At 40.5% G+C, this 15975-nt stretch overlaps 1 protein-coding gene across 2 annotated transcripts in view; it reads right to left on the minus strand.

Annotated features, from left to right (window-relative positions):
- Positions 1-1313: 1313 nt before the first annotated feature.
- KLF7 (KLF transcription factor 7) overlaps positions 1314-15975 on the minus strand; it is a 60054-nt gene continuing 45392 nt past the window's right edge. The window contains exons 3-4 of one of the 2 annotated variants that reach the window (XM_009939822.2): positions 15222-15345; positions 1314-8305 (exon numbers count right to left, since the gene is read on the minus strand). In XM_009939822.2, coding sequence (XP_009938124.2) covers positions 8254-8305; positions 15222-15345 — 176 coding nt within the window. In that variant the 3' untranslated portion in view covers positions 1314-8253. The remainder of the gene's footprint in view (positions 8306-15221; positions 15346-15975) is intronic. The other variant, XM_075430750.1, reaches the window with a different exon arrangement.

The following is a 15975-nucleotide window of genomic DNA, read 5'->3' on the forward strand; positions in this document are numbered from 1 at the left end:
TATGTCAATAACTGTTTATAGAACCATAGACTTAACTGATATTCAAATGCGATTTCACTGTTCACAGAAGTTTTTATAAAGAAATAATATACAAGGCACACTAAACACTGTCAGGCCAAACACATTCTACTGTTTATTACACATATTACATTCTTAAATAAAAATGCGTCACATAACATTTTTGCATAGATATCTTACAATATACCAATTTAAAAAAGAATTATGAAACAGACCAGTAACAAAAATAAATTTTTTCTTCATTAATAATTTTGTAACATTAACATACCACCATCATATAATACAAATAATATTTTTAAATCTTAAGACTTTTTGTACAGCAAAAAAACTGACAAAGTAATATATTTATATATATATATATATAAAAAGCTTAAAAAAAATAAAATGTCAAAAAAAGGCAGAACTGAGGGCTACAAGATTGGGTACTTCTGTGATATATTAGAAATACCAGAGTAGGCCTGAGAGAACGTGACCGAGGGCATCTCCAAAATGCACTTGTCAGACACACTGGTAAAAGAAAAATTATAGTGCAAAATGAAAAGTCCTTCAAGCAATACTGGTTTGTTTTTTTTTTAAATAGGGAGCATTCATACTTCTTTTTGTTGTTGCTAAAAATATCCCCCAAACAAAAATCTAATGTGTAGTAGAGAGCAAGAAAGTTTTCAAAGGACAAGAACAAAAACAGGTCACTTTGCAAAGCAAGAAAAAAAAATCTCAGCCTGCATTATTATTTTTTCAACTATATGAGCAGACATGCTACACTAAGGCCTTGTTTCTAAGAGAAAAGCTGTCATGGTTTATACACACTCATTTCAAAATCAGGTACTTAAATTGGTGCAATAACGTTACTGTAGAGGTATCTTCATTGGTTGAAGTATTTCTTACACTTTAGCTTAACTGCATAGGATGCCAACACAAACTCAATCCAGGCAATCAAGTAATAGGTGCAGCTACAAAGTGATTTTAACTAGACTCATACTTTAACGTAGAGCAACTTCCCTGGTAGAGACATGGCCTTGGTAACAAAGTAGTGTTTAAACCAGTGTTTTGATCTACTTCCAGAATCTGGCAGTCCTGGGGTTTAAAATACCAAGTGACGAGTAAAACGTATGTTGCAAAGTATAAAGATCAGCCCTTCAGCCACCAGGCCTTCCAGGGACTGTGTGTTAGCTTTTCATTTCCCCGAGAGCCCAACAATAAAGGCTACAATTGTCACCTTTCTGTCCATTCTCATTCACTTTTAGTATGTACATGCTAAGCCCTCATCCCCCTCCCTTCCCACCTCCCCTCCCAAACTCCATATTTGCAGCCTACTCATTCACAGTACACAGCAACGCGTATTTCCCAGCATTGTTGAAAACTTTCCTACAAAAGCTGACATGATTCCTAAAATGCAGTGGCAACAGCAAGGGCCCTCCCTAAATCAAAGCAATAGGCACAGTTGGCTACTACGAACTGTAAGTCAGTAGCTCAGTTTCCTCTTCTGTGTAGGTATATACGGTATACTGTTGTACATCCACATCTGCACAGAAACAGGGTGAAGAACCTGCTTTCTGGCAGTATATAGAAGTTAGGACCAAAGCACTTAAAAAAAATCATCAAAGCTTTCACTTTGAAAATCGCGAGGAGTTCCAACTTTATTACACCAAAAATGTCATTAACAAGCATTAAGGAAAACTATAAAACCCTGTTTGAAAAATGACACCTGCATTTTAAAGTTTTCAGGTAGGGAAACTCATTCTTGAGGTGATAAAGGCAGCCTAAGCCCCATCTCCACATTTTTATGTATATAATTTATACATAGAACTATTTCATTATATACATAACTTATATAGCACAAGTCTGTCTTGGACTTCTTCGTCTAAGGGAGGAGGAAAGTCTCAGCTTTACAGATCTTAGTACCTGGTGGGCCAGATTCTACAGTTCTTACAATGCTAAATCTGGCCACTGAAGCCAGTGTAGGAGGAGAAAGACTGGAGTAGTCATCCCTAAACTATTAATAAAAGGAGACACAAATGTAACAAAAGGAAGAAGAATATCCAAGCTTGATCTGGAAATGATAATTCAAGAAGGTGTGGATTTAATGCTAATGAAAGACAGGCATGACTTGTCAATGAGTAGTTCTAATGTCTTGGGAGGAAATAATTTCATTTTTCAAGACAGAGTTAAATAGAGTTATTGTCAAGTATTGTTTTTGTTCTTGGTATGCAGGGATCTTTGCAAGTGGAATTCTATCTGAAAACAGCGAAATGTACTTTAGGAGTGTTGGGTTAGAGGCTACACCCAGGATACGAAACGTTAAAAACAGTCTTACTGGATGGAATGATGGGATGTGCCAAGTCCTGAATGAAATAAAAAATAAAAGCCCTTGATCCACTGGGTGCTGGCCTAGTAACATTATTTATGAAATTCTCCTTTTTTATTTTTTAAATTTAAAGACTTTGACATACATTAAGGGAACAGGCAGAGAAAAGGAAACACATAAGTTGGATTTCCATCAGTTTTGTCAAAAGCACCAATTATGACCTCTTTTGTAGACAGACAAACTATGTTAAACAGAAGAAGCAACCTTTGTGTTAGAGACAGCTAAATAGTCTAAATTGTCTAGAGCCAGGTAAAAATGAAGGAGAAAGCCTGATTCTGTAGATATCAGAGAGGTCACAGACAAGATACACTCAACCACTGCAACTATCATATTGATCAGCTCCATTTTAGCCATACGCTCTAGTGATCTTTTTACTTCTGAAGTTAAAACGGCCCCAAAAGCAAGGACCTGGTGGCTCCTCTTGCATTCAAGTTCTTCTTCCCCAACTGTGTATGGTCAGTGCTTTCCACATATTAAGTGAAAGCATGCTAGCCTTAAAAAACAGTAAACCCAGTTCTAAAAAGAATGAATGAAAAAAACCAAACAAACATGTTCACCTTTGTAGAAATACATGCTGGCTTTGATTTCAGGTTTCAACTGTTTTTGAGACACCACATCGGTCTTCCAGGCTAGCAAACTTGTTTCCATAGCATCTGATTGATCTCTGCAGCTGTGACACATCTCATAGTATGATACCGCTTCAAACTTATCTGCTAAGGGTTTCTTTTTTTTTTTTTAAGATTTCCTCCTCTCTAAGTCTCTCTTATGAAGAAGCCTTATAAATTTAATAAAGATGAAACTATCAGAGTTTGAGAGAAACCCTACAGACCTGTCCTACCTCCTTCTCCACCAGCACAAGACTCGGAAGAACTAGAACCAGTACACATGTCATCAGTGAGAGCTCTGAAATGAATCAATCATAGAAACCCAGAAAAATTGATGTTGGAAGGTACCTCTGGAGGTCACCTAATCCAATCCTCTGTTTAAATAACAGTTTAGTTAGATCAGACTGCTCAAGACCTTGTCCAAGACATTGAAAGAATCCAGGATTTCAGTCCTTTCTTTGTTTTCTTCATTTGCCAATTTATCCAGGTAATATAATTTTCTAGACTGAGTATTGGCTATTGAAAAAGAACAACACAACGAAAAATACTCTGGACTCTGAAATCCCCTTCTCTGTTAGAACAATCTTTGTAAAATACATGTGATATAGTAGGTTGCTCTTTATCTCCTAATGGGAAAACCAAACAGAACAAAGACGCAATGAAGTGTTGTTTTGGTCTAAAAACTGACTAAAATACAGTATAACCTTTCTTCATATTTGATATACACTTTATATCAAAACAATACATTTTTTAAAGTAAAACAGCAATGATTATCTTGGAAAAACAGAATTTTGCTTGCCAGACCTCAAGCTGGCAGTATAGAAGGTATATTTCTATAAGCGTATTTTTATACACAGCTTCGGCAAATCTGATTAGAAAAATCTTTATACTGGTGCTTCCTAAATGATTTTTCATAAATCAGTTCTCAAATTAGAATCTCGTCATAGAGTATAGCTTGTCTCAATTAGATAATGGAAAAATCCAGAATAAATAAATTATATCAACACTGCAACATATGAAGTACGTCTTTTATCTGGAATATTCTGTCTGGGTTTGGCCTCCCTATTACAAGAAAATTATCGACATATTGGAGCAAGTCTAGCAGAGAGCCACCATGGAGATCAGGTTCTAGAACACATGGTGGTGGAAGACAGGTTTAGAGACATGGTTCAACCTTATGAAGAGAAGAGAAAGGGTAGATCTTATTGCTGTCTATAAATACCTAAACAGAGGGCGTAGAGAAGAAGCGAGACTCTTCTTGGAGGTGCATAGTGGAAGAGGCAATGAAAACAAGTTGGAACATGGAAAATTCCTACCCAACACATGGATTTTTTTTAATTTTTTTTTTAACATAAAGATGGTCAAATATTAGAATAGCTTGCACAGAGAGGTTGTAGAATTTCCATCCTTGGGGATATGTAAAACTCAGCTGGATATGGCCCTGAGCAACCAGCTCTAGCTGGAGACTGGCCAAAACAGCCTCTGGAGGCTCCTTCCCACCTGCATGATTCTCTGAGTGTCTGCTTTGCTTCAAAATATTATTTAGCTACTCACAAAATCTCATATTTGCTTTAGTTGCTTCCCCTATGTACACTCTTTTGTGAGACTTTTGTCTCAACTTGTTCTCATCCTATAGTTCCACGGCCTTGGAAACCACAATCTGACTTTCTCACAATGGCTTCTCTTTTGAAAATAGGCATAAACCTAGCATGAAGGAAACAAGGTTAAGCTTCTCCTTTCTATACATGGAAAACTTGGTCCTCAATTGTTACCAACTCATCTGTTTGTGGGTTTGCTTCCACCAAGCCTTACAGAGAGTATTAGCCTTTCCTCATTAGTCTGTTTCTACACACAGTTTACAAATAGAGGACAACTGTACCACTTTAGCAATGAGACACAGACCTAGAAAGGTTCTAGCTATTACAGATTACACAAGTTTGAAGTGCACAGCTTAAAATATCTGCGAAGAAACAAAACTTGTGATTGTAAAAAATGAATCCTGGAATGTGTCACTAATTATGCCTTTCCAAAATGGAGACTCCTTCTACAAAATACCAGCTATGGTTCAAAATTTTAGTAATGACCAAGACACTGGCATATGAGCACCCAAAAACTAAAGTCCAGATATTGACTGAGTACACCAGGTATACGGGTGAAAAATATGTCCCTTTACAAACAGAAGAGATGGTCCCAAAGCCCAGAATTTGGCTTCAGAGTTCAAGACCTGCTACAGAGAGAGCCTGAGAAATCTGAAATGTGGTTAAGCCTCTTATCCCCCTTTTCTCTATGTTTTTTAGGCCATTTGGATCCACGATTTAGATGTAGGCCTGCTTCTAGAACAAAATAATCAGATATTGCAGCATGTTTTTTTTCCATGGAGCCCTTGTTCTGCCATATTTAAATAAGATGTCAACAAGAGCATAAATGACAACTAGAAGTAAATAAACAGTCTTGCGTGATTTTTCCCATTTTAAATAGATCCTGGTAGTTCAACTGTCACTTAACAATTAAGGTCTGTACACTACTGATAGTATGTCTAAAGGGAGGTGTGTTCAGAGGTCAAAGGAGGATATTAATGCAGGCTCACAGCCAATGAAAATCATAGTGGTGGGTTTGAGAGCACACACTTTAGGACACTACAGTAAAGAAATTCTAGGATTCTCTTATCCTTTTTTTAATCTAATGCAATGACTGGATGCTCTGCAGTTTCACACAGCTGAGGTTTCAGTTACCATTAGACATCTGGCAGGATGCTCTATATATTCCAACACAAATTGGATTCTAGGGCCCTCAGTCCCAGTGGAACAGCTGGGTGGAATGGCCATAAAAAGTATGCAAATACAGAAGTAGAGAAATAGAAGATTGTCAGCAAGCAGTGCTCCGCAATTTTTAAATGTATACATATATATAAAAGCATATATATATACACATACAGAGTACGGATAGTTTAAAATCTTTGGAATAAACTCAATTTTTGTTCTCTCTCTCTTTCTCTCTGTCTTTCTGTCTTTTCTTTCTTTCACTCTCTCTCTTGCTCTCTCTCATGCTTTTACCACGAATGTTACATCATTGTCCCTAAAAGATGGTTAGATTTTGGTCCATATTTCATGCCATATGGGCTAGACATCATATTTCCTCCCTACCCCCAAAGTGTTCAGTTGACAGTCACAGTGTTTTGTGAAAACTGTGAGGAAAACCAGCATCTTTTGAGTAAACTCAATCTCTCACTGGAACCAAAGGTTGCAAAATGTTGAGAATTCAAGTGCCAAGGATCCCGGTGACGGCTCTTTAACATCTATCAAGTTTCTTGTTTGTTCTTTTTTCCCCTAAGAGTACAGTTTTACCTTCCAAAACATAAATTAAGAGAAATATTTAACAGTCAATGAGTCAAAACAGTCAAAGAAGGGCAGTTGGCTAATACAGTATAAAAGAGCAGCAACCATTTGTGAACCACACACCATTTTGTTTCATTTCTAGACACATCTTGTAGGGATGGTCCCAGAATATACAAAATATACAACTTAATGACCACCTGCCTGCTTGCATAGGCCATTGTTATGGTCCTAAATGCAGTCTTTGGAGTCAAGGTCAGTGCCAAATAGTTTCAAATGCAAGTTATGGTAAGATAAATTTTTTTGTTTTTCTTTTGTAATGAAGACATTCATCCTCTTTGAGCCAACGAAATCAAATTATCAATAAGACTGAAAGGTGAGCATGAGACCTCCACTTCTCCTTGATGGTTCACACAGTAGGCCAAAATAGACCTCTAGGTTAGTAATACTTTAGACTAATCATTTGGAAATGCCTCAACAGGTGTATGTAAAATCCAACCCTTCCTTCACTGTTCACATTGTTACATTTTTTCATACAGGAGTGGGCTACAGCATCAACTTGATGAATGGAGAGGGAGGACTTTGATAATTTCTTTAAAAGGCTAATGCTGAATGAAGCCATTGTACTTGGAAGCAGTTCTTGATTTCCCACTCAAAGACTGGAGTAGGATTTTTGGCTTGGTTTTTTTTGTGTGTGTGTGTAAGATGCTCAACAAACATTGGCTTTAAATTAAAATGTCTGCAGGTGCTCTTTACACAAACAAAAGTCTAATGTTTTAAATTGGTTAATAGCAGAACAGCAAGAAAAAGCAATGTAATTCATCACTAAGTCACTGTGAGTTGTGGCTAACATGCTCACACGATGTGGAAGGAATCCTGTAGTCATGCCTGTGTGGCCAGTCCCAGACCGATATCCAGGTGAAGACAAAGGAGTTCTGAAGACCACTTGTTTGTGGAGAAAAGAGAAAAAAATGTTTAAGCTTCCAAATAAGCTTTTAAAGGTTTTTGTTCAACAAATAAACAAGAAGTCCTAGCTATGGCAATAAGGTGAGGCCCACAGAGATATTAGGTGCCGTTTCTCAGGGCTTTATCCCTTGGCCACTTAGCCATCATGGCAGCAGCTTCCAGAGTCCCTAGTGCATATGTTGTGCAATAGGCAAAACAAAAATTAAAATAAAAACAACAAACAAAAATACAGTCCTCCGTAAAGTCTACATAAACTCAGGCCAAGAAGAGGATATTTGTGTCACAAGTGTCACTCCACAGTCTACTGCCATTAAGGCCACTGGTATTGACTTAAAAGGATCTCAATAGCTCAGTTCTAGGAAGAAGAACCAAAACCAAGACAGGTCAAAGTGTCTGTGAGAAGTCTGACGCACTGAACATTAGGAATTCTTAGACAAAGAACAAATGAACCAAGAGGTTAATTTTGGCTACCAAACTGGGATTTGGTTTTCTAGGTCAATGTTTTCCCCCCATCTATTTAAAAAGAAAGTTAGTGCTACAAATATGCAACTTCAAGATGACATATTCTCCTACTGAGTTGCACTGAGAAGCAAGTTAAATAAGCCCCTCCTACTGCCGTCCACCTGCAGGGAAGCCTCCTCTGTTTTCTTTGATTTCCACTGGCAAAAACAGGAAACAAATCCAAGAGGGACGAAGTACTGTAAGCAAGTGTTCCTTCGCATTGACTTCACCTCTATATCGTTTCCTTGCCTGCATCTTCTCCCATCCAGCTGGGGCAAGGCATAAAGAACCGATGTACGTACTGAAGTATAACTGGGTGCATGACAGTGTGAGTGTGTGGTCTCTGTACAGAGGATTACACGTGATCAAGTTTTCTTCTCCTGCAAGGCAGCACGTTGTAACTTGAGTTCCACTTTCATCTCACAACACTTAGCTCAGATGACATCCACACCAAGCTGACTGATATTTAGATGTGTCTCTTCATGTGTAGGGCAAGGTGATCAGACCTGGAAAAACACCTGCAAAATAAAGTAAGCAGGAAATGAAACAAACAGAGGATTTGGGAAAACAGGATTCCTGCTCCTTCCTCCTTATGTACTGGCAAAAATATATATCCAGGTTTAGAGACATTCCTTAGATTATCCATGGATCACCACCAAACCCTGTGTGATTGACCTCTATGACCACAGATGGCCAACTATCCTGGCTCTTCAGCAGCTAGACTACTATTCTCCTTTCACTGTTCCTCTCCCTCCCCCTTCTTTCACTTACCCAAACATCAGGGAAGAATGCTTATCTATGCACCTGTAGTATAAAATCAGATATTTAGTATAAGTGCGTATGCATATAAAAAAATTAAATAAACCAAGTCAATTTTGCTTAACTACTCAGAAACACCAGTTTAAAAAAATACCAGCTTTCTCAAGTGCCCAGTACCTGCAACAAGCACTGAAGTACGATGCCAGTTTTGAAAGCCGAATTCTCATTTCTCACTCCAAACTGGAAAGAAATTTGGTTCAGAGTTTGGAGGCTGACAATTCGTCAGGCTACATACCGCTCCCTTTCTCTCTGCTGGGAATTTGGGTCATAATATGTGGATGTTGATGAATACTATCTCCCTAAAGGATGTTGAGAGAAGATACTGTATTATGCTTATTTTGTAAGTGTGAAAATTGAGAGAGAGAGAATGCAAGGAAATTATAAACCACACAAGAAATGTGGTAATACCAGAAAAAAAAAAATGCCAGAACTTCAGCTTTCAACTTCTGTTCTTTATCCAAAAAGCCACTCTTCTCCATCTCATAAGAAAACATAATGTTTTAACATTCCGAACATGTAAATGGATGCTGATGAGATGGACTTAAGAGTGGCAACCCTAGAGAACTAGTTGAGTTTTAGGGCTGCCCTAAACATGCAGTTAATTGAGAATAAGGTAGGGCATGAATTTAAAATGAAGCATCTATTCTTGATTAATTCCCTCTCTAAAGGCTTATGACTGCTTTCTTCTGAAATTATTTAATTCACTGGGGAAGTGGTCTAAGATACTCAGAATACAACACACTTTCTCCAGGACAAGAGCAACCCCACAAAATGTTAATCAGGAGTTACTATTCTAGAACAGCTGCCTTGTAGTAGACATGCTGCAGGACACTCACGGCAGCAGGAACAGCGCCAAAATTCAGGCACTTCACACCACCAAGATATTGTCAGAAGGATCAGGGGAATAAGTTCTCAGGCGGACAAGTGTTTTTTTTCCGTCTTTCAACATACACCCCATTTTATCGAGACTGCCAGTAAGCAAGAATATCTTTTCAACTTCATACCCATTAGAAATGGGATTGAAAGCACCAACCCCTTTCACACTCTCCATTACAGTGTCACTAAAGATACGTACAGCACCAGAAAGCAAACCACAGGACAAGCAGGCAGTAGTTCTGGTTGACTACACCAAAGCCCTAAAATGAAGCCTGACTGTCAGAGCGTCAGGACTCAGACACTCTCAGCAATTAAACTTCTACTAGATACTTCAAGTTGAGCACTAAAAACTGGGAGATTACCAAGTTCCCTGCAAATCTTGGCTTGCCTTCTTTCCACCTTAAGCCATAAGACACTGGCTTATTTGTTTTTACTAATAGCAAAAAACATCTATTTTAAATATCATACCGTATATCATACTCCATGTATCTGTGGCTTTTGAGTAAGCTGGTTTTGTAGGGTCTGAAGGCACCATGAAAAGCTACTTCCAGAACTGACTTGCCTGGAATGTTTTTTCACTGCCCCACAGATTTAGAGTATAAATGAGCCACCAATACTGGTCTGAAGAATATCCAAACAGCTTATTGTGAGAATCTGGGTAGTTCATACATGGGCACTGAATGTATTTCCAAAAAAACTAGTAGTTGAGTATTTAGTATTTTTCATAAAGAATAAGGTAAAAGAATGAATTTAACTACTCGGGTAAAAAAACCAAAAATCAAAGGTAAATAAAAGAACACTCAGTCTAAGGGCAAACACCCAGAGGATAAACACCTAAGCAGAGGAAGGCTGAGAAAGAGAAGAACTATAAAAATTAAGAGCTTTTAAATAGTTAGGAGATCATTTCTGTCCCACTGGCAGTATTCCCCTGTACGAGCACCCTATCTGCATCTACATGCAGAGATGAGTGATCCAGAGGTGCACTTTTAGGACAAAGAAATTTCATAAGAAGGTGACTTTTGCAAGAAAAGCTAGATACTCCTCTTCTATAGATGACCACAACTCTGCTCAAGTCAGCTGTTCTCCGCTGATTTGTAGCAGCTTACAAGGGGGCTAATACCTTCAGACTAGCAAAAAATAAGAAGACAGACTTCAAAATAGGATGGAGCCTGCATTCCTCCAAGCTCCTACATGAAGCACAGCAAGACAGACGCAAATCTGACAATGGACACTTGGCTTTCAAGACAGCACACTCAGCACAGCTAGAATTTTCTAGCCCTAGAGTGCCAAAACACACCCTTGGACCAACATCTCTCTCGTCAGTCTAAACTGAGAAAGCAGCATGCTCTGGCTACAAGGGCTGCCAAAACAAAACAACAGCTTGAGGGGCTGCCAAAAAGACATGCACCAGCTGGCACTTCAGTCTAGGACTAGTCATAAGACCACCACCCAAGCATGGCTTTTCCTCTCCGATTGTCTCTATTGTAGATGCAACCCAGGAAGAAGTACGCTGAGTCACAGCGCAGCAAGATCTGTTAAAAATACGGATTCAATACATTGTTTCACATCAATAACCACAGTATTAGCATCTGGTATATTTTTCAGCCCTAGAATATTTTTATAGCTAATAAAATGGTACCATATTTGCTAATTTATAGCTAATAAAATGGTACAATACTAATTCTTCACATTCTCCTGCTGACTAATTTGGTTAGTTCTATCTCTTGGTAAGGCTGGTGGATGTGGACATTTATTTTCAACTGTAAAACAGTCCCTACAAAATTTTGCAGCTAAATCACACTGTTAAAAAAAAAACTGCTGATCAGTGGACACACTTTTTTTTTCCGTTCTGGAACTAGAGGCAGCAGTGGAAGAGACTCGACAGGATAAGCTGTGAAGAGAAACTCCTTTCTTCACAAACTAAGAAACAGCAGCTTGCTGGTCTCTAGTCCTGCCTGTGAGACATGCCCTTGCTCCACACCTCTTCAGTTTCAGACCAGATCCACACATTGTACGTGGGCCCATCACAATCTTCCCCATCATCCTTCCCCCAGTCCAGCTCTTCCTAGAAAAGACAGTTTATGCTAGAATAAGATAGCCTAATTTTGAAAGTCATACACTGATGCAGGATACATAAATTCCCTGCTCCCAAACACGATCACTTTCTTTCTCTTTTTGCTCTATCTCCTTAGCAACACAGTACTGCTCGGCACTGAAGCCTCTGCAGAAGAAAGAGGGAAGGTAACTACAATGAGAAGAGAATATATCACTCAGCCATCTTTCTTACCAGCTGTGGGTTCTCCACTGTGGGATGTGTGCATTCCAGCTAAGCATGCTCTCAGCTTGCTGTTAAAAAGGAAACTGCATGCGTGCGCATGCGCACACACACATATAGATGGGAATATACACCCAATAGTCTGGCACTAAGCTGCTATCTCCTAAACACATATTTATGAAGAACAAGCGAGTGCCACTGCCCTGTCATCCTCTTCCCCTTGGAGTGCTGAGGTTCTTGCACTGTGTGAGGAACATAACCCTACCTTGTGTTTCTGAAGAGCAAAATTCCTGGGCAGTGCTAAGAACCAGTATATCCCTGGTGTCTGGAAGGCACTGCATCCACGCCACTTTAGCTGATTCTCCTTTCTCCCCTACTGCCACCAAACCACGCAGCATTTGCAGTACATACGGTGCTACTCAAACCAGTAGTAGTTTGCCAGCTATAACTAACAATGTGATCTGTGGGCTGCATGGTGTTGGGATAGCGCTGGGACAGCTGGAGAAGTGAACCACATCTTCATATATCTTTTATTTTAAAATTGACCTGTACACAGAAAACATTAATACCTCTTTGATAATGGCCAGAAGGTCAGAGACACAAACGCATCTGAAACCAGCCTGGGAAGGGAATTGCAGCCAGACTGCATGCGCAGCATTCCCCTTTTCTGCTATCTGAATCACCACTTTCACGCTCTGATGGCCAAGGTATGGCCTTCACCTCTGAACAACAACAGGCATATGTGTTGTACTACATCAATATTGTTAAAAGAGCTCCAAAAGGCTCCTTCAAGTTTAGCAAGCCAGGATGTCTGAGGGAGTGACCACAACTGCTGTCAATAATGGTGGCTGCAATAAAGGGTAGCAGTTCAAATGTGGAGAAACTGTTCTCCAGTTGGGAACCCCTGTTCAGGAAGAAGTGTCTTTAACATTAGAAAATTGCCTAAAAAACTAAGGACAGATTTAGGCACATGTTTCAGTGCTTGCTTGAGGTGACATCTGCAATGGGTGGTAGTAGAGAGATCTGTGAATGAGAAAACAAGGAAAAATAGTGGTATGGCAGAGTGGGCCAAAAGAAGAACAGGCACTGTCACTCTACAAGCTTGTAACAACTGACTGGGAGAGTAAAGACAAATCTGTCTCCTACTACCACACACAGATGGTATGTGCATGGAATTTAACAGTGCACAATCTCCAGCACTCTTAACTTACTAATAAATATTTTTCCTTCATCTACAGAGTCAGCTGAAGAGCACAAAATGCATTAGACTATTGCAGGAATATATCTCTTGACTGCAGCGACCAAGTTGGCTGCCAAAGAAAAAACTTATGTAGGAAGGGATAGTATGTAAAGGGAGAAGACTGAATACTTAACAAAGGGGTGAAAGACTTAGGAGTTGAAAATACTGACTGTATTTCTTTAGATCTCTCCTAAAAATATTGTCTGTCCTGACACAGAAAACCTGGGGCTTTGTGTGTGTGTGTGTGTTTGTGGGGCCAGGATGGTTAGTTTGTTCTTCACAGGAAAGAAAAGAGAAAGGCAATGCCTTACATTTAAAACAGAAAACATAACTGTTCTCTTTCACAGAGGTACTTACACAAAAGCAGAACTCCAGAGGTCCCTTCTTGGCTTATCCTGTCCCTCATTCTGAGCAAACAATAGAAAATCCAGGGATAAAACAAAAGATAATCCAAGAGGAAGCCCACCGTGGGGGAAGGGGGACAGGAAGAGGGGAGACAAGGGGAGAGAAGCACTTAAGGAGATGAAGCCCTTGGAAAGAGCAGGATGTGAAAATGATCAAATTTCCTTTCCATAAAAGGATTGGGTCCCTTATTTATGTCCCACACATCCTCTCTCCACACATGTTCTCTGCTGGTCTGGTGTACCCAGAGGCTTCCTAGAGCCTTTATTGCATTACAAAACATTTCCTTATCAGAGCAGAGAACCTTAGTGCTGCATTAAAAAGATGGGTAATTTTCTTAAGCCTCTTTTAAAAATATATATAAATAGGATTAGCTGGATAACATGTTCAGATGCAAGCACATTATTTGATTACTCAATAGTGAAACTCCAGATTTCACCCAGGGCACTGCCAATCTCCATCTGAGGGGGGGTGTAAGGGGGAGAAGTGCTCATTGTTCAATCCTGTCAGTGCTGTCAAGAGTCATTACAGAGGTAATTGCTTTTGCTCCACCGTAATTTCTTATCAATTGGGATTGGGGATGGGAAGGAGGATTTTCTTTTGGTTTTGTTTCTAATTTCAAAAAACCCAGCTTTCAAAAATTCTCAGCATCAAGCAAGGATGACCAGATTTCTCAGATGAGCTCATCATTCATTCAACAGCTAAAGTGGTGAAGACCGCAAAAAAGAATCGGCAGTGAGCGGCAGCAATCATGGCTCTCACTGGGAGTTGCTGGCTGCTCAGCCTCACCAGGCAAAACTGGCTACTCACTTCTGAGTGCCCAGAAGAGGACTGTTGCATGACAGCTGTTCAGGAACCCTGGCTTTGGGCACCTGTCAGGCTTTTAAATCTAGGTCCATACAGAATGAAGGTGCAGAGTATTTCGCACATCAAACAGATGTCAAAGGTGAGATATAAAACTGTAGGAAAAGATTCACTAATTAGCACGAATGTGCAAAGATCACTGATCCTAGACAAAACAACCTCATGAGCTTGAATTGTCAGATGTGCCTATATTACTCTTGTGCTTTTGAAAATGAAGCCCTTTGCTGTCTTTCATTGACTCTGCTCTGTTTCATCCGGGGAAGCATGGAGCCCTGGACTCAGCGGTAAGGGAAGACAATGATCATACAGAAATTAAATGCCTTTCTCCTAGACATTTCCTACAGAATTGTGGCACAACAGCCAGACATGCTCGCCATTCCCCCAGTCATACACCCACATATTTGTGGTGCCCATCAGCTTCTGCTGACCACCCTGCCAAAACACAGGCAGCCAGCAGTGGTGCTTGGGGTAGCCCTTGAAACAGAGCAGGCAGAGAGAGCTCTGCTTTGTGAGGGCACCAGGCTCATACAACCAGGAGATGGAAAGCTGTGGAGATGCTTTGTTGAGAGGTCCATCACTGAAGTGGTCCAGGGCCCTCTGGACTTCTCTACTTTGAGAGTATTAAGAATAGCTGCCCTACAGACCAAACCCTGTGCCCACAACAGACACCGTCAGATTTCAGTCAGACCTGCACTTGGTTCAACATCTTTCTCTGTGGGATGGAAACAGGCTGTTTAGGAAGCATTCCCCTTCTGCCATCCTGCCTGGCCACTGAGGCAGAGAGGACAGGGGCAGAGTGGAGGGCCCCTCCTTGACTCAGGGATCGAGGCAGTGGGACAGGAGGCCAGAAGGGGCCCCTCTGCCAGGAGCCAGGTCTCTCATCTCAGGGAGCTGGTGGCTCCATGCCACTCACAAAGTCCACATGTTGCTTGAACACCGTGTTAGGAGGCTGCATTACCTGTCACAATGGTTGCATTTAAAGGGCTTTGCACCCGTGTGCTTTCTGTAATGCCTTGTGAGCTCGTCGCTCCGTGCAAAACGCCACTCGCACCCTTCCCACGAGCACTTGTAAGGCTTCTCACCTGCAGAGGGGAGGAGAGAACAGTCAGCGTGGCAGCAGGATTACTAAGTACTCAACTTGCAAGCCCTGCGTCCTCCCACTTTGCGTCTGTCCCACTCGGGCACGTTAACCCATCACACAAATCACAGCCAGTGTGGGATGGAAAAAACTTCGGGCTTATGATGCATTGTACTGAGGATGGATCCAGTCCAAATTTTACTGCTGCTAAAATTCTTGCACAACCTTATTCCCCATTTCTAAAAAAACCAGTCAATCACTCTTCAAAGAAGCCCTCAGAACGTCCCCAAATGCCTGTCCTGCTGTGTGGCTGGGGCCTGATTTTCAGTTAGCTTTTCAGCTCACTCTGCCCTTTCCAGATGAATTACTGCAGTACCTGTGAGTGGCTCTACTAACACCTAAGCACACTGCAGGTGTGCACCACTCCAGAGTGACCACCACCACTGCATTGCACGCTTTACCCCAGCTGCCATTTACGCTTTGCGTGGCCAGACTCCCATCAAGCTCTCACACCCGCTGGCCCCTAGGACTGCACCTTCTTTAGTTGCTTCTGACAACAAAAACTATCCTGTGGTTCAAGAAATTATGCGCCAGGACAGTGAGTGAAAGAGGATAAATGTTTTCTTTAAATCCT

This window comes from Opisthocomus hoazin, chromosome 9 (assembly GCF_030867145.1).
Source record: "Opisthocomus hoazin isolate bOpiHoa1 chromosome 9, bOpiHoa1.hap1, whole genome shotgun sequence".
Lineage (NCBI taxonomy): Eukaryota > Metazoa > Chordata > Aves > Opisthocomiformes > Opisthocomidae > Opisthocomus > Opisthocomus hoazin.